The sequence below is a fragment of the Lepeophtheirus salmonis genome, chromosome 13, assembly GCF_016086655.4.
Source record: "Lepeophtheirus salmonis chromosome 13, UVic_Lsal_1.4, whole genome shotgun sequence".
Taxonomy (NCBI): Eukaryota; Metazoa; Arthropoda; class Copepoda; order Siphonostomatoida; family Caligidae; genus Lepeophtheirus; species Lepeophtheirus salmonis.
Genome location: NC_052143.2, coordinates 1,417,656 through 1,443,317, shown reverse-complemented (window position 1 = coordinate 1,443,317; position 25,662 = coordinate 1,417,656). Strand labels below are relative to the sequence as shown.

Below are 25,662 nucleotides of genomic sequence, written 5' to 3'. Positions count from 1 at the left end.
AGAGAAAGAGCATCATTTTTTATGAAGATATTTCATCAGATAATTTAACAAACAAATAGCAGCTTATTTCTCACTTACTCACAAAATACAGGGTGAGGAATAATTTTGGGAAGTTATGTATGTTATAGTTAATAAATTCAATATAAATTTATTAATTAGAATAAACTTTTGTGAAATATATCGAAATAATCACTATTTCTTTGGATTATATGGTGGAGACGAAGAAAAATTTGGACAGAGGCAGATTGGACAGTTTGTTCAAAGATAATGCCCATTTTTGGATAAGAGTACGGTTAAAAGTGTCTGGTGGGTAGGGGTGTCCGCAGGAATATATATATATGTATATATACGTGGGTTGGTTTGTGGAATTTTTTTAAAAAAGAACAAACATTTTTTGAGGGAAAAAGTTTTAAAATTTTTGGGAAAAAGTTGAAAATTAAATTTTTTGTGGGAAAAAGTTGAAAATTAAATATTTGGGAAAAAATTTGAAAATAAAATATTTTGGAAAAAATTTGAAAATAAATTTTTTTGGATAAAAACTTCAAAAATCTATTACTATACTTAAAAAATTAAATTTCAAATATTAAATTTTTTGGGAAAAAATTTCAGAAATTCTGAAAATATTAAATTTTTGGAAAAAAAAAAACTTTCTGATGAAAAAATTTAAAAATCTGTAGCTTTTCACAGAACATAAAATATTATTTTTCAAAAAATTGAAAAATTATATTAAAATTAATTTAAGTTTTTGAAAAAAAAAAATTCTAGTAAAAAGCAAAAAATTGTTAATTTGGGGGGGGGATAAAGCCCTGGTTGGGTGGGGCTTGGTCCAACCCCTGTCTGATGTATGGATCTCATGGAAAAGTCCATTGGATATAGGAGAAGGCTGAGGCCACATATTTTTGCCCAAAAGCCCTTGAAATTTGTTTTTTCCCAACCTTAGAATCTTTTTGCAATGTGAGAGGGTGGCCCGTGTTAGCTAAAGATGTAAGGATATTACCACTGATGGGATTTTGGTGAATTTTATGGTTGGTCCATTTTTTGGAATTGATAATCTGAAAATTGAATTAAATTTTCTTTTAGCAGTTGTCATTATTATTTAATTCTTGTGCAATGAACATCCTAAATAATTCAAAAATATTCCAAACCTGGTTGAACATTCGTGTGTGCTCATAAAAGACGGAGCGTAACCCTGAGGATTTGTTGCAGATTTATAATTTTAAGTCCTTGTTGGACTCAGAGTAGAATTGAGAATCGAATTGGAGTAAACATGGTAAATGTCCTTGTTCATTTCCTTCTCTCCTTCCTCCCTGGCTGAAGATGATTCTAGCTGATCTAACGAAACGTTGTAATCATTATTCTTTCTCTCCTCCAAAACATTCTTCAAATTGTCAGAGTTAATATGTTGATTTTGTGTTTTTATTTTTTTAACATTCCCATTGTACAAAGGATTTTCATCACTAAATATTCCCATATGTGTCCTGAAGCCAGGGAAGGATCTAGTCAACCAACATGGCCTTATAGACGTGTTGGTTGATCTTCACGCCCTTTTCAATGAAAATAAGGAGCATTTTATTCCTGAGAAGCTTCTGGCATCTAGCTACGATGCAGTGCTCCTAAGGGATACTGTCATTGGTATTTGCTAAACCACAGTCATTTTGGGCAGTGAACATCTTTGAGCCTCTGCCCTCTCCGTCTCAGCCATGAAATCTAGGTTATGTCTAACAAAAGTTTTTACATTACAATTTGATCATTTAAAAAAAGCATAAGATAATGAATAGATTTATATACTAATACATATCCTTCAGAACTTATTCATCACCCTGTAAGTATAATAAATATCCATCTTGCATATAAATTAACATTCTCTTCTCATCATCATGATTGTAAGTAACTCATTGTTCATTAATGGACCTGTACTGAGAGTATTCATCTCTTTAACCCAAATAGGATAACATAACCATTTACATAATATCTAATCTATTTAAATTTATAAAGCGTGTGTTCAGGGAACAACCAACTCTTTTTCTTTGTAAGAAAATAAATAATAAAAAATGGTTGACGACTTCTTTAGCGGGAATTGAACGTGATCATCGACAATGGTTCACGTCGTTTCTACCAAGTCTCCCCTCCTAACTAACATAAGGGAGGATTCAAAAGCTCTCTCAAGCGGAATTGAATTATTCTTCTGTTAAAAGGCAATTCTTTTTAGAGATATATATATTTCATATAATATACGTACGTGGTATATATTTCAACGCATAAATATAAATTCGGATCAACTTAATGAACCAAAGAGGCATTGAAAAAAGAGTTGAAACGTTCATCTACCCTGTGTTCTTTCTGGCTGGAATATGTGATAATATCCATGCATAAGGCGATAAAAGAGTTGCAAGGGAGGACATGACATACCACACTGCATTGGGCTTCGTGTTTCCCACACGAAACGGATTAGTGAATAAGATATCATCATCAACATGGCTTATGACTGTCGTCTGCATTGTGCAATGTTCTCAGGAAGGCATGGAAGCATGAATTTATAGATTATAACATATGTGTATACATATATCAATGTACGTATTACATACTATATTCAATAGGACGGAGAACAATGGGGAATGTGTCATAGACTCTTATTTGCAAGTCATTGTTGATTTTAGATTCAGAACAAAATGGATATTGATCAAGATAGGAGAATGCATCTCTTAATACAAAGAACACAGTTGTTTAGGATGCATCTGATGGTTCTTTGAGTGTGATAAAAACACTCAATTCCTTAACATATTTGCTAAAAAGTTGTATCGTCAGTCAACTTAAGGTCTAAAGTCTAAACAATTAGTAAACAAAATTTGATGTTCATTTTATCGGACAAATCGCCAAACAAAATCAATTGGATCCCTGATGAATCAGGCCAAAGATTGCTGTGGAAATAGTTGGCATTTTTGCTTTTGATCAGCATTTAGCAAAATATTTCACATCTTTTCTTCGAATATCCCCAGAACTTCAGCTACGTCACTTTTATATTTTTGTCACTTGTCACTTGTTCGATGGTTTCTGGTGTGCGCACTTTTTAACAGATGATATGGAAGAAACTGAGTCCCCGTAAATTTTTTCAACTTTAGATGAATTTCCTTAGGGGTTAATCCATCCAAAACGAAGAAATTCATAAAAGCACGATATGCAATTTTATCCGTTTTAGCACAAAAGAACTAAAAATATTTACTTTAACAGTTCGTGTAAACAAACTGAATCAGCAAACCAATTGAAACTAGGCATAAAAGGGTATGACCATTGCATTCAGCAAGTAACATTATTGTTCCCAATCGCAGGATAATCTTTGTGTCAGGTCGTTAATCTTTAAGCTTTAATTTGAGCCTTTTATTTATTTTTAATATTTGGAAACAGCCTTATTTATTAATTTATTGTGAACAGTTATGGATTTTTTAATTTTTAATTTTAAAAAATTTAATATTTTGTCTATAGCTGTAGGTGTATTTAATTTTTAAATTTTTTGTGAATAACTTTGTAGTTATAAGACCCCCCAAATATAAAAAACATTAATTTTTTGTAATAACTGTGGATTTTTGAGTTTTTTTTTCTAAAAATTTAGTTCTTGATTTTTTTTATGAATAGCTTTGTAGTTTGAGATTTTTTTCCAAGAAAATTAATTTTTGATGCATAGCAAGAAAATTAATTTTTGATGAATAGCTGTGGATTTTTTAATTTTTTTTCGACAAAAATTAATTGTTGAAATTTTTTGTGAATGTCTTTGTAGTTTTGAAACTTTTTCCAAAAAAAGTTAACTTTTGGTGATTAACAGTAGATTTTTGAAAAAAAAATACCAAAAAGTTTAATTTTGGATATTTCTAGTGAGCAGGTTTGGATTTTTGTAATTATTTTCCGAAAACTTTTTCCCCTGTGAAGGGAATTGTAGTTTTGAAATTTTTTTCCAAAAAAATTAATTTTGGTGAATTTTTTGTCAACAGCTTTGGGTTTTTGAAATTTTTTCCAAAACAAAAATAATTTTTTGTGAATAAAAGGTAGATTTTCGATATTTTATTCAAAAAATTATTTTTTTAATTTGTATTTTCAAAACCATCATTTGAAAGCATTATTTTACAGAGTAAAATACAATTTTTATTTATATACTATTACAAATATTGATTTGCTCTTCAAACACACATTGTATGATATTTTCTATAAATAACTTTTAACATGTGACATGACAAAGCACATCATTTGTATTTCATATAAAATAACACGTGGAGACAATGAAAATTGATATCAAATCTCCAGACAAGCAACGTCTGCCTCTATTAATTAATCTATTTTCATTTAATTTAGTTAATTTCATCACTCTGTAACTTTTGACTTATCTACAGTTATTTTCCCTTATATTATTAACATGAGTGAAAAGAAAAGAGATGGTCACGAACACTTGTGGTGTTATTATGGATCATGATCTTCATTAGAATAATGCAAAAATTTATGCAAATTGTTGGGTTTCCTTTATCTTTTACGCAACGCATTGCACCTATCGCTATTAGGACTGGAACGGTAAGTTTAAACCACGGATCGTAACGACCCGTGGTTTTAGTGTACCGTCCATTTTAAACGGTATAATAGTTCATGTTTTTTTTTTAAAAATATAATTAATGTAGTCTTACAATTTTTTTTTGATATTTTACTCTTTAATAAATATCTATTTTTTTTACAAATAAAGTATTCTTAGATATATATAGTTTCTCTAAAAAACAAAAGATTAATATAAAATAGTCATGGGACGATTAATTGGAATGGGTAATCGTTGAATTTTTTTTTTTTTTTTTTTTTTTTGTAACTAGACATCAGGAAAATGATGTTTAATTTGCGATTCTGATTCTTATGTAATGTAATTTATTACTGATTATTTTTGACTATTTATTAATTTAATTTTCTAAGTTATGAAAAAAAAGCCCTACATATTAATTTTTTCAGAATAGGCATTATCAAATTGCATATTTGATAATTGTTTCCAAAATATTTAACATTTGAAATTTAATTTTTTGATTCTTTTTAAAAAAAAACTCCAAAAACCAAGTTACCCCCTACCCCCAAAACAAAAAAAAAAATATATAATATTGTTAATGCCCTGATAGCAAAATGATATTTTTTTAACTATTGTTTAGAATATTAAAGAAGAATCGGTATCGGGAAATGTTAGTAGAGTCGCATACGAATCCTCGTAGGGATTTTTTTTTTAATCATCCTGTTACTAATATAAAAAATAGAGAGGGGGATGCCTACATTTTCTAGTAATAAAAAAGGCCGATTGGCTTTCACAATATCGCCACCTGAGAAAAAATTATATTGCTGGATAGAGATGCCTCCGTTGTTGTGAGGTATTGAAACTAACTTGGAAACTTTAGAGCAAATATATTTAAGTTATCCCTTCACCACACGACTGGCTTTTTGTCAACTCGAATATATTTTTTTCATTTTGAAAGTAATTATCTCTATTTGTATAAACAAATACATACATTAATTCTGCTAAAAAAGAATCCTTATCGATTAAGAACTTACCACACTATCTAAATCTATTAACTTAGAAATAAAAATATATATATATCCGAATATTTAATATGGGATTATACAATACCTAACCTAAACTTACTTAACCGAGGGTAAAAAGGTTCCGAACCGAACTGCAGTGCAAGCCCCTACCGTATTAGAACTAATAGCTATCTCATCATCAGTTCCGAATTGGGTAAATCAAAATGATAAAAAAAGATACTAAAGAATATTGTATTCATAAACTAGTCATCTGGGCCCGTTTTTTTGGGAGGTGGGGGGGGATAAAATTTTCAGAATTTTTTGAAATTTACTTAGTTAATAACTATTTTTGTCGAATATACTTTTTGGAGTAGAGAGGAAAGGACCAATTTAGACAAAAATAGCTTCATCTTTTAGCTTATCAAATATTCTTTCTTTTTAATCACAACCTTTTCCATTAAGGCTGGTTGTTTAGACAGGGCTCACTTTCTGAAATCACAAAGATGTAGTGTATTTGTCATTTCAGCTGTTTTCATTAACTTTTATAAGTTGGCTCTTGCACCAATTAAAGCAGCTGACTTTACGTATTATGAACTCAAAGAAGTTATAACACTGGATTTGGAATTTAATATTAATTTATATCAATCAAGGGCCTTTGTTTAGAATTAGTGGCATTTTATACTTTATCAATGAAACTGATTTTGTTATAGCTATCAATTCAATGTACTGGGTGTAGAAAAATACTGAGACCTGCCTTTAAGTAGCAATTCAAATACCCATAATTGATCAGGATGATGTAGTATATAGAAAATTTTATTTTATAATATTTTTTACTTTAAGAATGTAGATAATTTATGAATCTTGACACCATCAGCCTCAATGACAGCCTCCAACCGCCTCTGAAACCCCTTACACACATTGGCAACGTAGTCATTTTCCATGATCCTACACTGCTGATTAACAGGGGTAATCAGGGCATCAATATTCGGGTGGCGGACTTTACAGGCCTTCTTCTCAATTTACCATGAAATGAAGTAATCCAGTGGATTCAGATCTGGGCTCTGAAGGGGCCAAAGGTTCTAGGACCAGAAGTTCATGTTGCTACTCATCCCCTCTTGTACAATATTAGCAGTATGCTGGAATATATACGTGGACTTGTTGGACTTTATCATGGTCTAGGTAATTTATAGGACCACATTTTCCTTCAAAACCGTCAAGTAGTCGGCCGCAGGTAACCGGTATCTAACAGGAAACCAAATTGAAGGCTTTTGTTCTCTAGTTGATGCCACAACTCCTCAACATCATCACAGAGGACATATGTTTGGTTATGGTGACTGTCATGGTGATGCTGTAGTCAGCCTTCAAATATTTCAAATATTAAATTAAAAAATCCACATCCATTAACCTCAAATTTTTGTTATTTTTTTGTAATTTCAAAAATTAAATATTTAGGAAAAAAAAAATTCAAAAATCTTCAGCTATTCATGAAAAAATGAAATTGATTGTAAAAAAATGTCTTGCTAACAAAAAATTAAATTTAGATACTAAATTTTTCCTCAACAATTTTTAAATATCCATAGGAATAGACAAAAACTTAATTTTTTGGGGAAAAAAATTTGGAGATTTTTTTTGTTAATATTGGGGGAAGGGGATGGCTACAGTCCTCCATGCCAACCCATGCAGTTTTTTCAAATGTTTCATTTCCCTTTTGACAGTCGAGGCTGAGAGTGGATAAAAAATCGAGTCGTGCAATTCGACTTAAATATGAACTTCGGGCGTCACTTCATTTAAGCTGTTTTGATTTTAAGCTCAAGTTGGTACAACCAGGCTTTAGGGATATAGAATTTATTTACATCCCATATCAAACACACATTCCGTAATGGCGGCCCTCCTGCCATCCTTTGACAGCATCTTAAATTGAAGAATAGTTCTCTTGTACATACAATTATGTGAAATGTACAACATCAATTATTTAAATTGAAAATTCGTAAAGTTGTTGACTCTATTTCGTATTTATTCAACAATTTAATGAAGTTATACTCTCTAATAATAATTTCCATCTCTGAATTACTATTAATATGTATAATAGAAGCCACTAAGGGATGTGGGAAAGGGGTGGATGTTGAATGCTGATCCATGTACCATTCCACCCTCCCTCCCTACATAGCTAGCTAACTACATAATCATAAATTTATATGAATTGACTTTTATATTGCAACTGGTGCTATGGGAATACATATTATCATATACATGCGAAGCCCATTGAGTTATGGGGAGGATAATGTTGTACAAACATACATACATACAAATATGATTAAATGCTTATTTTCATTCCGCATCAATGAACAACTTCCTTTAATTGAAAGGGGTATTTCTTTTCTATCACAATTATTTTTAATGAAGATGTGATTTTTATGATCCTTTGTTGTACAGCTTCTTATTCGATATTGAAGAATAATGCAAAATTGAAAAATACATTTCTATACGGAACAAATTTAAAGAAAACATCCACAAAACCTTTTCACAATTTCTCCCTATAGATGAATGAATAACTAAACATAATTTTCAAGAGTTTCAAAATTGCAACCCCTTGACATCAATGTGAATATTGACTCTTATGAAAAGAATGAATTTGAAACGGCTCATGGCAATTAGGGCATGGATATTAATTATGTAGCTCAAAGGCTCGGAGTTGAGTAGTTCCTTCCTCAATGAGGATTCATCATAAATTTTCACTGTGTTTGCCTACACATATTATGTAAATTTTCTCGTAAATCAATTAAAAATACATAATTCTGTTCTCGTTTTATTATTTTTGACCTCATTGTGAGGCTTTGTTTCGAGTTGAGATGTTATAAATATAAATTACTCCTAAATATCCATAACTGATCAGTTACTTTGAAGAGTTTGCAGTTTTTTGTTGTTGTTTGTTTTGCTTCCTCTATTCATATTAATGTGATTAATGTTATCTTTCCATAAGAAAATAATTTATCCACAAGATTGAACGAGTGTTCTGAACGTTGATTGGTTGAATAAGAATTACGGGGAAGGTTGCGAGATAAAATAAAGTTAACAATATGATTGGCTTGAATTCCTAATGAAAAATAAACACTGTTTTGTCATTGTATTTTAAGTATCAAACGGTTTCATTTACATAAAATATAAAAAATCATGAATAACTTATTCTTTTTGGCAATAAAATTTTGCAAATATTGTGGCAAAAGCTATAGAAATCATCTGCAAAAGAAAAAAACGATCTAGAGAAATATAAAATAATGAAAAATATATTAATAGCATTGCAATTCTGTCAAAGTTTGTTGAAATTCAAGTTTTTAACGAAAAACTTTTGTATATTTGATATAGATTTTCTTTATTTGCACCCTTCTTGAAGTGAGTATTGCTTTTCCCTCTTCATTCCCTTCACACTTCTCCCTCCCCCTACGAAAATAATAGGTGTATATTGTATAGAACAATAATAATCATAATAATTCACTGAAAAGTAAGAAAATGTAATAAGCATTATTAGATGAGTTTTTTTTTCAAAAGAAATATCGATATTAATCCATTTAAGTATACCTTCTATAAACAAAGATAATTCATATACTACATAAAGTAAAAGGTTGCGTGGTTTATACGGTTAGTCGAAAGTTCCGTTAATTTTTTTATTTCAAATATGTTCTTAGGTTTGTTGTGTCTCGTAGCCTTTTCATCAAAAAGAAACAGACAAATCCCACTAAATCAGTATGTAGTAGGCAATTTGTACCAATTATGAAGTTATTTTTTAATCCTTTTTGACAATCGTTAATAGCGTCACAATACCTAAACAAGTAATATCGTGCTAATTAATAATATCATTGAACAAATATATCATAATTAAGAATTTGCTAGATTAACAAATGTATTAAACATGAAAGTATATAAAGGCCATCAAAAATAAATTGAATTATTTAGTTTATAATGAGGAGGCTGTTATCGACTTGAGATGACGTCATTTGTTGTAGGGGTATTTATGTTTTAATCATCTCTAGAAAAGTTTGACTCGCTTTTTTTTTATTACCTTAAAAGATATTTCAGCTAGTGATGGGACGAGTCCGAAAACAAATACAGATTCCGGTGCCAATTACTATTCCACGTCCATTTAGGCTTCTGTGAATTTTATGATATTTTTACTTGCTTAAAAAATTACTAGTTAGAGAGTAATAAGAACACTTGTGCACTTTTAGGTCGGTCTGGATTGCTTAACGTTTGGATAAACTATTTACTTTTGAAATCACACAGCCTCTCTACTGGGTATAGAAAAGTACTGAGACCTGTCTCTAATTAGTCACTAAAATACTCATAATTAATCAGGATGATGTTGTACAATAAGTTGTTTTATAATTTTTTAACATAATAATGAAGATTTATTATGAATCTGGCCACCATCAGCCTTAATGAAAGCCTCCAACACACCTTGCACATATTGGCAACGTAGTATTTATCGTTATCCTCCACTGCTTATTAATGGAGATTTTCAGGGCATCAATATTCGGGTGGCAGACTTTGCAGGTCTTCTTCTGAATTTTTCACCAAATGGAAAAGTCCAATAGATTCATATTTGGGGTCTGAGGAAGCCATAGTTTCTTGGACCAGAAGTTCATGTTGCTACCCATCCACACTTGAACAATATTAGCAGTATGGACCAGAGTCCCGTTCTGCTGAAACACTTACGTGGCCTTGTTAGACTTCTTCATGGTCTTGGGGATCTATGGGACCATATTTTTCTTCAACACAATCAAGTAGTCGGATACGAATAACTGGTATCCAGCTGGAAACCAAATTGGTGGTATTTTTTCTCTAATTGATGCCACCAGGCCAACATCATCATAGAGGCCGGATGTTTAGTCTTGGTGACTGTCCTGATGCTGTTGTCGTCCTTGCCAAAGCATACCATACCGTCTGTTTGCTTGTTGTAGACGGGATCAACGGTAAAGGTATTTTAGATTAAAAAATACACAGTTGCTGTTGTGCTTCAAATGATTCAAGAGTTGTTGACATCGCTGAAGACGGAGCTCTTTTGTACCTCGGAATAGGAGTGACCTTTCAATTCTTCTAAGGGACCTTCCTCCGGCCTTTTGAATATCCTTTCCCACAATATACCTATGCACCTTCTTCTTCTTGGGGTACTCTGACATCTTCATCGTTGGGTTCACCTTAAAGGCATCCATGATGTCTTTAGGGTTCACTGTAGTGGGGCTTGCACTCTGGGACTGTCCATAAGGTGGTTCCCATCAGCCAAACGATTTCTGACACAACAAACAGTGGTCTTGCTGACGTTTCAGATCCTCATGATGTCCGAGTTGGTCCTCCCGGACAAATAAAAACAATTTTACATAAGTTGAATTATTCCTACTTTTGATTTGGTGATTGTTTTAAGGGTAAAAAAGACTCAGAACGATAATAGCTCCAAATTAATATAACCCCAGATATTTCAGAATTCATATATCTGAGATTAGTTTTGAATTCTACGCTCAATGATAATTTCGTTTTTTGAATTAAATTCATTTGTAAGAAATAACTTCATACTTGAAGAGAATTAGAGAACTACCAACTGATATTGGGCTTTCTTTTCCTATGAAAAGTTGCATGATACAATTAAAGATAATGAATTTATATTATTAGAATGACTAACTCCTTTAATTAATAACTTTCAATTTCACATTTTGACCCTAACAACTTAAGTTTACAATATACGAGAAAATATATAGAATATAATTTGTCCATTCATGTTATTATCATTCTCCTTATTCTAGGATATCTGTCCCTGTTTATCTTAAACCCTATCAATTTCATATTGGACTTTACATACATTTGATGTGTCTACTCCCACCTTCTAAACAAACTAATCATTTTTGTTTCATTCAAGGAATATATAGACACTTTCATATGGATTCTGAACAAAGCAAGACTCTTGATTTTGAATTGTTCATTTTGTATTCAAGGAATACAGTGAGTGGGGAATTCAATAGGTGTTTTGAAGAGAACATGTTGAAAAACAGAGAATATTTTTAGAATATTTAATCATTGATGAATTAGAGATTATATCTTTTAACTAGTTTTTTTTTCTTTCCCCCATTCAGTCTTACACACAGGGGGTCATACATTTTCTGTCATAATTAGAAGTCATTTTGAGAAAGAATCATTTCATAAAGCAGGGTTGTCGAAATAAAGGCACAGAAAGGGGCTCTCCAACCATACTATTGTGGAATTATCTTAAGTCATACGACCTGCCCCTTTAACAAAGCAATCTTCTTGTTTTAAATTAGTTTATTTTGGTATTATATTATTACTACTAACTTAAAATTTGACTACGTGAATCAAACTTTATCTTAGTTGAATCTAGTTTATTTTTAAAAATCATTTGCAATACAAAATGGCGACCCAACACTTGCATTAGTATAAATAAGTTAAAACTCCTGATTTTTACCAATTTTTAAACCAATTTAAGATAGATTTAAAAACTATACTTGTGATATTTTTTATTAGTTAATATGTCCTCCTTCACAAGGAATAACACCCTAGACACGCCGGTGAGGAGATTGGCAGCTCTTGACGATGAAAGTTGTTTCTATGATATGGAGATCATGACACCATCTAGGAGCGAATCCATACTTGGATGAGAGGTGAACCAGAAATTTTTCTCCAAGACGCTTCAAACTGAAAAGCCCAGGGGATTAAGGTCAGGGCTGGAGGTTGTTGATGCCGAAGTTTTGGTTATTTTTAGGCTCTACCAAGGTTAATAGAAATACAGGGTTATACCATCATGTAATCAGTTTTCCTAGAATTTTCAATTTGATGTATCGTACCGATTGCTTGGTAAGACAGGCAGATTTTGACATAACACACAGCCAATTAATGTCAATGACGTCACTTTTGCTAAAAAATTTAATTTGATGTATTGTACCGACTGCTGGGGAAAAGATGCAACTCATCATATTTTATGACGTCACTATTAAAAACCGAGGTGGAAGTCAAACATTAGTCGTACACGAGTTATGGTATAACTTTGTATTTCCATTAACCTTGGGCTATACAGAGCTGTAATTGATTTATTGAGGTTTTATGCTGTCTGCAAGGGGATGCAAAAGGTATCTGCAACTTTTCTAGCATTGACACGGGCGCGGAGGAGATTGCACAATTGGCTTTTGGGTTGTTGATCTGACGTTCTTTACCCTTTGAGACTAGGAATTAAAACGAAATTTGCTTATTTTTGTTTCAAATGACGTTTGGTTGCTTAATGAAGCCTTGTAGTTAAAAATAATTGAGATAAAATCTAAATTAAATTATATTGCAAGTTTTGAGTGCCCAATCTGTATACGGAAATCTTTTCTTTTTTGAAGAGTTGTTGGTTTGAAGTAGTAATGAAATACAGATAATTTATGGTGTGAAATTTTTCATATTGTTTATACCAAATATGATAGAACGCAAAACTATATTATTTATATACACATATGTATTTAATCATATTAGTTATTAAAAATGTCAATTTATTATTTAAGTAATAGGCTGTATTGTAGCCATTCCATTGGATTGTGCTTTACTTTTGTTTGAAACGTCTTTGGGGGTAGAAAGGATATAGAATGAGATCTTCATTCAAAGACGTCCATTATGTCTTCACAATGGCAACACATTTAATAAAATAATTACTCTCTGAACATCCTCAATTAGTTCAAGATGATTTCTTTCAATATTGAATTGAGTGGCATTTTTATGATTTTAATAGAGGGGTTTACTCTTTCCTCTCCATTTTGTCGTTCTTCAAAGGATAAGGCTTTGATTTACAAGGGTTGTAAAGGATCATTTTAAAGGTGAGAGGGAGAGAGAAAAAGAGAGAAGCTAGAATATTGTTCCATCTTCATCCGTTTTTATGAGGTCCTTGAGAGGATATAAACAGTGCCATTTTCAGGAGGGCGTTGAGGGCAATTAACCTAGGAAGTTATTAAAAGGATATATACAGCGACAAAATTTGGGAAGGGCATGAGGGGCACTTGCCATTAGCCCCACACTTATTTAAAATAACACATATCTGTAAATCCTAGATATTTTTAATATAATGATAAAAAAGACATAAAAAAAAGCTTTTGTATGACAAAAAAAAATTGTCTTTTCTAAAAAACTTGATCATTTTTTTACTATCATTATGAAAAAAAAAAAAATTTTTTAATAAAAATCACAACCAAGCAAACACTTGAAGGTCCTTTTAATGTAAAATAAGGACCCCGTGCGTAATTATTTTCTACAAAATAAGGCTGCTGTGACCTTGAGTGTTATTTTTTTTAAACCAGTACTGTCTCTGGAGCCTTAAGAAGCTAAAAAAGCAAAATCTATACATTGAGTTGTCCTTGAATACCCGACATATACAAATACATTCGCCATTAATAAATAGATATCATAATTTACAATCAAATGAAACAGAATTCGAAATTTATTATTTTAATAAAAAGAACTGGAAGTGTATCTTCTAATTTAAACAGAGATTTTCATTAATTACTTTAAACAAATAAAACGTTCAGCATATTTGTCAATGCCTGGGAGCCTAATCTAGGCCTTGATTTAGATGCATGCATTGATAGAATATATTGTGTACATACCTATATCTACAAACCCAGGGTTAAGAAACATTATGTTGTTCATTAACACGTGCTAAAATCAAATATACAACGTTGATCTTAATAATTGAGTGCAATTTAATTTTGAGGACGCACATGTCCGAGTCATAGAGATCCTTTGTCAAACTCTTTTCTACCGAGTTTTGTTTATTTTTTAGATGACGCTAACGGAAAGGAAAAATTGTGTACTACGTAGAGTTTCAAATTAAAAATTATATAATTTCACATATTATAGTCCCTAATTTCAATCGAATTCGATTCATATAGACGACAGGTTTGTTTGATATTGGATCATGAAGAGTGTCTTCTACATATCCTATAAATGAATTCAGTATTTCCCTTGGAAACTCCTTGTAAAATATTTTCCTATTAAATTGTTGAAATCTTAATTAAATCTATAGTCAAATCAATTAGGGAAAAAGGCTCCTCCACGACTATACATAGGCTAATATATTTTCTATGGTCAATTTCATAGTAAATGCATTCGAACCATATCATTTGTCATGAATATGACAAATTAATTAATTGTATTTATTTCAACACAAGGAAATGATATTTTGTATTATATATCATATAATCAAATCAATTAAATTTTGTAAAAGCAATTTGTTAGAGGGTAAAAAAATAATTAATTTGTTAAAAAACGGCTCTTTATATAGTATATGTCAAATATTGTGTCAATCAAGAGTTCAATTGTGTGTTCTGGATAGGTTGTTGTTAACTTTGCTTTGTGTGTAATTTTTATTTATAAATAAAAGGACCTACTTTGAATTAATAATAAAGGTTTAGTAAATAATATATTATTAAAAACTTGCGGTTCCTTTGTATCAATTGCATCTTCATTTATTGTTTTTTAAAAGTGAAGAGGCCGATAACATGGTCTTTAAATTGTGAGCAATGTTATCCGCATGTAAAAAAAATTGAAAAACTAAGTTACTATGTAAATTTTTGAATTCCTTTTCGTCAAAAGAAACCCTGGCAATTTGTAAAATGATAAAAAGCAGAGTAGCTTAGCTGGCCTGCCATTTCTTTAAATTAGCTGTAAATTTAAGAAAATCAACACAAAACCTACTCTGTATCAACCAAGGACAAAGGCAAGAATTATTCCTTTTCACTCTGCAATTCTACCCTGAGTCCAACAAGGACTAAGGCCTATCTCATCAGCGTTACTTTCCAACATTCATACGCATTTTTAATAATATTTTATCACCTTAAGTAATAGATAATAATGATAAAAGCTTTAAAAACTAAAGAAAAAACTGTTTGGAATGCAACAAAACTCACTCACACTTGGGTTTTACGACACTCTGAATATCTGTAACTTAAACAATATAAAAACTCTTACTATATGTTGGAGTGTCAACAGTCTTCATTTGCCCGGACATGTTTGCTTTTTACATCCGGTTCAGAAAACCCCGTGGATGTTTTTATAAATACATGAATTGTCCTGGTTTTTTATGTGATAAGTTGATTTTCAGTATATCTAAAAAGAGGTCACGTTCTAGATGAGGTGAACGGTTGATCTTTCTAATTTAATTTGCGATTGAGATTTTTTGTAAAAAATATAAAATAAAAGTCAATTTAAAAATAAAAAAAGATTAAATCAAATATTTTGACTTTAAAAAAATCAAAGATAGTAAACAAAGATTTAAAATTTAATCTTTAAGTAGAGTAATTTCAAAATATTTACCCTCTATTCCCTAAAACCTTTCAAAAAAGGACATTTTGTAGTCCTTTTTTGCGAAAAATTTTCAACCTGAGAAACAAAATATGGTAAAAAGTATAATTTCCTTAATTTTTTTGAGGGGGGATACAGCCCCTAGAATCAACCCCCTGGCAGACGCCACTGCTCCTAACTATTTGATCATAGCAAATGCTGTAAATTGTAAAAAGCCTCCCTGTTATAATTATGAATTTAATCTTATGGAAAATGGTAGAATTAGTACTGTAAATAATATTAATATATTTTTGTTAAATTTATAACTGAGCCCACTCTGAAATTCAAATGCTTCTTAGAGGATTTGCATGTTGCAAACAAACATGTCAAATCCCCTATGAAAAATGGGTGTATCCCAACTGAAGTAACAACGTACAATGCCTTTCTTTAAAAAATGATTGACAAGTTGCTATTTTTATGAGAATGGAATGGATTCATTCGGGACACACCTTCCATTTTACGTTTTTATTACTTTATAGATGAAATTAATAACAATTAACTGATACAAACATATTGTATTTATTTATACATATATCAATAAATATATGTATATGCATTTCGTATCATAGATCCACAGGAGTGCTGCTCATATACTCTTCCCGGATGGATTTTATGGCACACTTCCGCTAAATCATTTTGATTATCTGAATTGTGATATGATGAATATAACAACTTCCACGATGTGATAGAACCCGTGTACTGCAGAGGGAATTATTTAATTATCCATTTGTAATGAAGTATTTTTAGCACCCATGCTCCAAATGGCACAACCCTGAGACTCTGGGATTTCTATAATTGTTTTATTTGTTTGGTTGTTTGTTTTGATATGATATGTTAAATTTATTTCAATTAGTTCTGCTACTGTTCTGCTAAGCAGAGTTAAAATAATTTACATAAAATCATCGTTAAAAATAGCAAAGTAATCAGTCGACAGGTGTGCAAATAGATTTCAAAGACAAATATACATCTACAGATATCTAAGTATAATTGCTCTAAAAATGAAGTTCATTTAAAATTTGTCAAAAGATGTTTCTTTTGACAAAACAAAACAAATATGTTTTATGACAATTAACTCTATTGGAAACCATTTGCTCAATCATTCTATGAGGTCACGATTTGACTTCCAATCAGAGTTCCAAAAAATGTACTTTTATGTTAGTCCATCATACAACAATTTTTAGGAAATGAGTCTCGTCGAACGGATTCATAATTCATTGAAAATGAATTATGAATCCAAACTCAATTATTTACTACAAAACGATGATTAATCTTAATTATTATCCATTTAAGTATACATTAATAATTAAAAACTAAATTTTTGCATGCCATTTATGAACCTACGGTTTTTTAATGAAATTTTCATAAAATACAAGTAATTATAAGCATTGCTGAGTTAAAAAAAATGTTTGACTAAGGAGTCATGAACATTGAACAGCATACGACAAAAAAAACTGTCTTCGGCAAAAAAAATTGATATTTTTTGGAGGAAAAAAAAAAAAATTCTCTTATATAAGGTTCTAATAGCCTCTTATCATAAATTTAAAAAAAATCTTTTGTGTCCATTGCCTCGGGCAATACAATTTGCATAGATTCACGTCATAGTTAAGGCCGGCCAAGTGAATCAACAATGACAAATTCAATTTGTTGCAACTATCAATACGTTTGACCTTTCAAAATATGAGTAACATGGATTTGGAAGCATAAACCCTTAGTAATGCTTCACGAATCATAACCAAATATTTTTATTATTTGTGGCAATGTGTCCTTTCATCAAAAGATAAATCCGATGAAATTGCTTTAATAAATTGTTCCAGGACCCTGTAAATAAATCATTTGATTGATTTTAGAGGAAACACAATGGTATATTTTAAACATTGAAGAGATCTGGGATATTTGAGTACACTATTGTTATCAAATTTTTAAAATATTTAACACATTTAAGTCGATTTCAAAGGATGACATCTTTGAATTCCACAAAAGAGAAAATTTCACATTTCATCACTAAATAAGTACTTACAAATCATCTTAAATAAAGGAATTATGGGATTTGTATCTGGGGAAAAGTTTGAGATGCCGGTTCATACAGATTGCATGATATTCGTCATATATTTCAAACAGCCCTAATTCAAAAAAAAAATTTCATAGTCAGACATTCCTTAAATAATTTATATGCCGGTTTAAAAAATAATTGACCGGCCAAATGGCCATAATTACCGGAATAGTCTAACACTCTTTGTTGGTGAGTAGGATCAACATATTTTCTCTTACTTTAATCTCGTGGATTAAATTCCTACGGAATATCTTTAGAAAATTCCGATTCGAAGGAGTCAATTATTAGGTTCTTCTGAATATTATAATAATCGCGCAACCTTTCCTCTTTTTTTACCTTTTATAGTTTTCAAACTCTTGTTTATTTGAACTATGTAACTCGATATTTATCCATGAAAGAATGATACATTGATTATTGATGATAATACGTGGTACGTTAACACTAAAACAATCTTGAACAAAAAAAAATATAACCTACAGCTTAATATTTCATGAGCATATTCTGGTCAGTTGTAGGCCTTTTATTCAAATTTATGAGCTAATTTGAAATATGCAAATATATTAACTATAGTATTAAGCCTTCATTTACTTTATATGACATAATTAGATACCGATATTCAAATATAATCTATTAATTTATAACTCTTTGAGTAGTGACAATGAATTTTTGCAAGTTCTTAAAAGTGAGTTTTGCAGGACTTTTAAAGGGTTTTAAACATACTCATTTGTTGATTGAAATGTACAATCATTCCTGAAAGAACTCAGTACTCAATAGTGGTTCTAAACCATTCTATCTTGCTTTTATATTGACGGCCTATATATGTATACAATGAAAAATAAAATTCACGAGAATATGGTAGACAACGCTTTCTACTTCAGTTTATGACTTGAGGCTTTAGAACATTGGTTGGGTGTGTATGTATGTCAATGCGAGGCAGATTCTTGATGAGGATTTCTATGACATGTTTTGACTTGAGTTAATTGTTATTAAAGAGAGAGACTAAACCCACACCGACGACTACTAATTAAGCCATCAAACTCAAAAAACCAATATTCAAGGTTTTGTTCGTTAACTTTGATAATTATTATATTATTTTATATTTTAGTCAGATAGCTGTTGACGAAAAACAAAAGAAACAAAGACTAAGTTGATCAAAAATTTGAAACATCTAAAAATAGTTGTTTTATTCTTTTTATACAGATATATGTATGTGTATGGATATTTCAGCAGCATGAGTCGTTCTATTATTTGTGATTATTTTCTCTATGAATACAAATTAGACCCCTCCTGAGGAGGTGGGGGTGGGGATAGCTGAGGCTAGATGCTGCTGAGCTCTTTATTGTGTTATTCGTGTAGAGACAGGTGCCTGTTATTTGTAGAATAATAATTATTATTAAAATGGAGTGATTGTGTATTTTTATGTATGAATCCAAAGGTGATTACTTGCGGAAAAAAAAAGAGTTGACCGGGTGAAGCCCTTATCGTAATTGATCAGTAAAGAAATGAGTCAATTAATTGATAATGTCTAACAAGGAAATTAAAATGTAAATTTGTTAAATCAATGGGAAAAGGAATTTAAAAATACATTATGACAATAACCTAATTTTGTTATCAGCTGTTGATTTGTATCATTGTTTCCTCCTTTATTAGTGTTTCCATCGTAGATTAGTTGAATACGAATGAACTACAATTATTCCATGAGATATACAATTAGCTAACTACTAACAGATTTTGAGCCTTTTTTTTTTCTTTATTTTTAGGAAAAAAAGACTACGAAATACAAAAAATGTAATTTACGTTGCACATTAAGTTAAAACACAAAAACTCATGAGAATTAGTTATAAATATATTTAGTAGGTCGATAATGTTTTAAAATGGTCACAAGGCCCTTTTTTCTGACTGAGGAATTTGAGCCCTGAGGCAAGGAAAAAAAGCGGATCCCGTTCAGAGGCGTAACTTGGATTTTTCTTTAGTTCATTTTTGTATAAATATTGAAGCAGGGGCGTCGCAGGGGATGGGCTGATAGGGGGTGAGCCCTTCTCACAAGTCAAGGAATTTTGTTTTTATAAAAATCTAATCGGGTTTTTTTTTTATAAACTTTTGCAAAAAAACTTCTGTCCTTATGTACAATGCTTCGAATTACTATTTGTACGTTCAAGTATGGGATTTGTTGCAAAAGTGGGGACAAATTCCCCCTCTTAAATACTGACACTACGTCCGGCAACCATTGTATTCTAATCATATGCAAATATTGAAAGGCTTCCTATGAACAAAAAAGGAAGCAAGGATTATTTTTTCCATTTATGTACAATATTATTTATATTTATAATTCCTAGATAATACAAATTGTGCTTGGAGGTCGCAAAAATTACAGATTACAATTATAGAAAAAATATCTTAAAGGGCACCAATAAAGTCTCAACAATTAATTTAATTAAGGTTCGAGACTATAGCCTAAATTCCAGGGAATCTCGTCTCATCACAGAAACTTGAGCATTAAACTCATTAAAATTGATAGAAATATTTATTTGTAGATTTCAGCTCAAGATTACTCTGAGATTGGCACATCACATATTTACAAACATATTATTGGTATTATTTGGCTTATTCCAGCAACAATTGTCATGACGATTGGAATCAAATTTGATAAGAGTTGAGAAATATGTTATTTTAAATTTATGTCATCCATGTTCTAAATCCTTAAATGTTGAGGATTTGAATATTTTGATGAATGTTTTCCCAATTGAATATTTTGTAAACTAAATTAATCAAGGAGATATATTATATTCTATTATAGAATAAGGCCTCCAATAGACTTTTTCTTGATTTATTTTGGGGGGGATTTACATGGTGAAAATAAATTTAATAATTTAACAAATTCAACCATTTGTATATATAACTGTGTTATTATTAATAAAAAGAATATAAGGTGATCCACCAATGGAATTAAAAGCAATGATGGCTTTTCTAAAACTACAATTGTAAATATAATAGAAGACAACTTCAGCTAATGAAGCGGTCTGGAAAGAGGCTCCATGATATAATCGTAACATGAAACTCACACAGCCGTACAATTTTAGAAATATTACACAAAGTCTAAAAAAGTTGAAGAAATAGCTCTTCAATCTCAATGGTTCAAGCCCTACTACCAATATCACAGACTACATAATAAACCGAAGGATATGCCATATTTTTAGTACGGTAATTAGGTTATGGAAACCATAATTTCGTAGATATGGCTCTCTTTCTTTTTAAACTAAGGATATCTCCTTCATTATTGGTCTCATCGGATCATACGAGAAGGTAAAATTGTGAAGGTGTGAATCTATATTACAAACGCTTTTAGAATAGTATTGCGCTGGACTGGTTATTTAGGACTGAAGACTGTAGTTTCGTTTCGCTCCAGTTCAGTTCTAAAAGATTATAAATTTCAGTCCTTGATGACGTCACTCAACTATATTTTCTTCATTTTTTTTAAATTAGTGTTCGAGTACTGACAGTCTGAAGGACCGAATGTCTTAAGGACAGTCCCAAAGACTGATAGTAATTGTCTTATGACTGGACCGGAGGTGAAAGAATATATAAGGTCTGACACAACAATAGCTTTACCCTCATAAAAAATTCAACAAGCAACTGTGTTGAATACTACTTAATACATAATTAGATATATTTGAAATAAATCAATTTAATATGTTCTGTAAATCCTGAAAAATGACTAGATTTGCTCCAATATATTTTTTGGGATTCATTTGTGACGAGAAAAGTAGGGGAATTAGAGAAAATACTTAATTATTTTCATTATAATAGTTAACTTTTATCTACTGCATGAAAATAAGATTGTTTAAGGATCGTATCTTTATATATATTATAAAAAGGCAATTGAGTGATTAAAGTTTGCATTTGTTAGTCTCATTTTTAACATCCAATAGTTTACCATTTTCCTTAATACTAAATGAAAATAGACTCCCAAAATGTATGACATCAAAATGGTTACGTCACTTGAAAACGCTCTATATATAATATAAGTATATTTATAGACTATGACATAAAAATGATTAAAAATGGCTAATTATGATGTATTTTGGCTACTTTTTTATGATGGATTTTTTTAAGAAAAAATTATTAATTTGCTTAACTAGTGATTGTTTGAATAGACATCAAGTGCACTTTGACTAAAGAGACAAATTGATATATTATTTGATTGAATCGTATGATTTTCTTAGATTGTCTATCTGATAACGAATCCGTCCGTTATATCTTCGTAGCAAAGTAGCATTCGACGTCGAAGGGGTAGTAGATGGTTATCAAGGCGTAATTAAAATTAATTGGAAATTAGTAAAGAAACTCGGCAATGTCCGTAATTATAATAATAATGAAAGAAGAAGAGGGTGCGCTGGCCTTACACCGCTTTACGCACGCCTGTAGATTTCCTTGTTTATAAAACGATTCAACCTGCTTTTTGATCATCAGTTCTCAACGTCCTTTCTTAAGAGTCGTATAGCGTGCATTTTTGTGTGTGTTGTAAAATAAAGAGTTTTGTCGAATTAAATCATCATGAATAAAATCATAATAACACTACGTGTTCTATTAGCTCTTACGGCCTTTCCCGTGAGCAGTATTGGAAGCAAAAATATATTCTACATCCATTGGAATCGTGCAAATCCCATGTTTCGTCAAGACAACAGGGATCACATCGTGGAAGTTAACAAAGGGAATCAGCAATGGGAATACGACCAAGTCAATCTCATTTGCCCTACCTCCAAACCTGGAACTTCCCTCTATCCTGAAACTCATGTGATTTACTCCGTCTCTAAAGAAGAGTACGAAACCTGCCGGATCACAAATCCCAACCCACGTATCGTGGCTGTTTGTAACAGTCCCTTTCGACTCCTTTACTTTACTCTCACTTTCCGATCCTTTACACCTATTCCCGGAGGTCTGGAATTCAAGCCTGGACATAATTACTACTTTATTTCCACTTCATCCGCCACGGATTTGCATCGCCGTGTGGGAGGTGGTTGCGCCTCACATAATATGCGCATGATTTTCAAAGTAGCTGGAGAAGATGGAACTTCTTTTCCTCAGGATGATTACCTTCCTCGCAAGACCAATCCTCTTTTTGAGTCTTTTGACAACCGCAGAAACAACGATGTCTATGGATCATCTTACTACTCATCCAAAAAAGCCTCAGAGTATTCCTCCCGATTCCTATATGCAGCTCCTGCAAATTATCAACCCAAGGAAGAGATCTTATCCAATCACATCGAAGAGGCTCAAAAGTTTCTCTCTAATGATTCGAGTCGGCCCATGGGCTCTCTAAGCTATCCTTCTCTTCTCCTTGCCTTTACATGCATGTTATATGTATCACTCTATTGAAGAGGAACATAAATTGAAAACCCAAAGATTTCTTTCAGTTGCTAATTCTACATTCTGTTTAAACAAACCAAATCTTTTTTTTGTTTCTTGTATTTATTTTATATATATATATTTAATCTTTATTCTATTATCTTCCAAAGATGCTTGGATATCCTATGCTGATGATGTTTTATATTGTTCTTATTGATCTCTGTGATAATCGATATAATCAAATTTATATTTTTTTTATATATACCTGCAATGAAATATATTATATACATATATTCAATATAACCACAGTTTTTCTCTCATAAAAAAACCGTTTTATTATTTACTACAACGAATTTCTTAAAAATTATGCAAATGAGGACCTGTCAAAGTGACGGGTCTCTTCTCTTTCCTTCCCCCATCAAAAACAAAAGTGTACACTTCCCCCTCTTGTGACATTGATTCCTCAGGAGTGCATCCCTTGGGACACGGAAGCTTATTCCTATCTATTTTATTTATAAATCATTACCAAACCCACGATTTTCCATCATTAAAAATATATGTTTTGACATATTTTTTGAAATTGGTTATGAAAATGATTTAGGGTAGAGAGGCCCTTAGTGAGGATATTTCTAAAGGACCCGGTACACGGTTTAATGTTCGTTACAACCCTAATATATATGTAGATATATTCATAAAGAGGCAAATGTTTTATAGCCTTCCTGTACGTTGAAATCATTTTATGGCCCCGAAAAGTCGGTTTTATTTATTTTTCATTAACCTCCAATAAAACCATCGTTTTTCATTATAAAATTATTGTTTTATGATAATTTCCCCCCTCTTTTGAGTCAAATAATGAAACAAGACCATAACAAAATGGTTCTCGTCGAGTACTCAATGGTTGAACATTTTATGTCTCTGTAACGTAGGGGGCAAATTAATCTTTTATTTTTCCTCTCCATGAGTTAAGACCCAAAAATAAAAATACAACTCTTAGGTAAGACACGCACACACAGCGAGAGAGACAAAAATCCATGTATTTCCCCGTGAGAAACATCGACTAAATATTCGTATTTAGTCTTTGTCTATAATTAATACTATTTGGGTAATCAGACGTCGTCATCCTCTGAGGCTATTGTTGTAACCTAATGAGATTTGGAATGTGTCGTAGGGTTTTTTTTTTTACATAGAGGAGGGTATGTCAATACTCAATACCTCTACACACATATTGTGTACATACTTAGTGACATTGAAAGATCACTACAAAAATAAGAAAGGTTTTGTTGAGGCATTCAATGTTTCAGAAAATCCAATTTATTCCTTGTTAAAAAGCGTCTTTTCTTTCTCCCATAAATCAATTTCGTTTTTCGGGGAAACTGTTGAAAGATAAAGATGGAAACGCAGGAGGAAGGTTCTGTTGAGTCATTCTTACTTTTCTTTAACAAAAAACTAATTCAATTACTGCTTATTGAATAAGATTCAATTCGTAACATTTTCCATCTGTTTTTATGTACTCATAAATCAACTTCATTCCTAGATACTTACGGTGTGGAAAAAAATAAATATATATATGTATCATTGATAGGGATGTAAATCATGTTTACGTTTTAACTGGCCATTTTTTTGGAATTGGTAATCTGAAAATTAACTTTCATTTCCTTTGCTGTTCTCATTATTGTTTAACTCCTGAGTAGTGAACTTCACCTCCTACTACATTCTATTATGTTCAAAATCTGATTGAATATTCGTGTATGCTCATAAAAGATGGACCTTGAAGATTTGTTGCAGAGCTATAAATTGTAGGTCCTTGTTGGACTCAGAGTAGAACTGAGTATCTATTTCCAGGATCTATCCAGGGGCGTCCACTGGTGGTGGGTTGGAGGGCTTGTAGCGTACCCAAATAATGGAATTTTTGCTTTTTATAAGAAAGTATCATATTTGGTGGTTTTTTTTTCAAAAAATTCAAATATTTGAAATGTAATTCTTCGAACTTTTTTTTATGAATAGTTGTTGATTTTAGAAATTATAATCACAAAAATTTATTTTTTGTGAATGTTTTTTTTTTAAATTAATGTTGAAAAAATTTAATAATTCATCTTATTTTTTACCAAAAATAAAATACATGAAATTTATTTTTGATTTTTTATTCTAAAAAATATAAGTTTCTTAATATTTTTTCCAAAAAATTTAATTTTTCAAATTTTTATATATTTCGAAATATAATTTTTTTAACTTTTATTCAAAAAAAATTAATTTTCATAAGTTTTATTCAAAGTAAAATTAAATTATAAAACCAATCCCACTCCCAAAAAAAAAAAAAAAAAAAAAAATTGCCGACAACTGATACCAGAGTAATTTTGCCAATGCCATTGTTG

The 25,662-nt window shown here is 31.0% G+C and overlaps 1 protein-coding gene across 1 annotated transcript; it reads left to right on the top strand.

Moving 5' to 3' along the window:
* Positions 1 to 22,407: 22,407 nt before the first annotated feature.
* Positions 22,408 to 23,593, top strand: LOC121128303 (ephrin-A4). The gene has a single exon (XM_040723893.2). It carries the CDS (start codon positions 22,499 to 22,501, stop codon positions 23,318 to 23,320), a length of 822 nt encoding a protein of 273 aa, XP_040579827.1. The 5' UTR covers positions 22,408 to 22,498; the 3' UTR covers positions 23,321 to 23,593.
* The last annotated feature ends 2,069 nt before the right edge of the window (positions 23,594 to 25,662 follow it).

What these genes read in the sequence shown, in the direction of transcription:
- LOC121128303 (XM_040723893.2), top strand. Translation starts at nt 22,499, where the DNA reads ATGAATAAAATCATAATAACACTACGTGTTCTATTAGCTCTTACGGCC.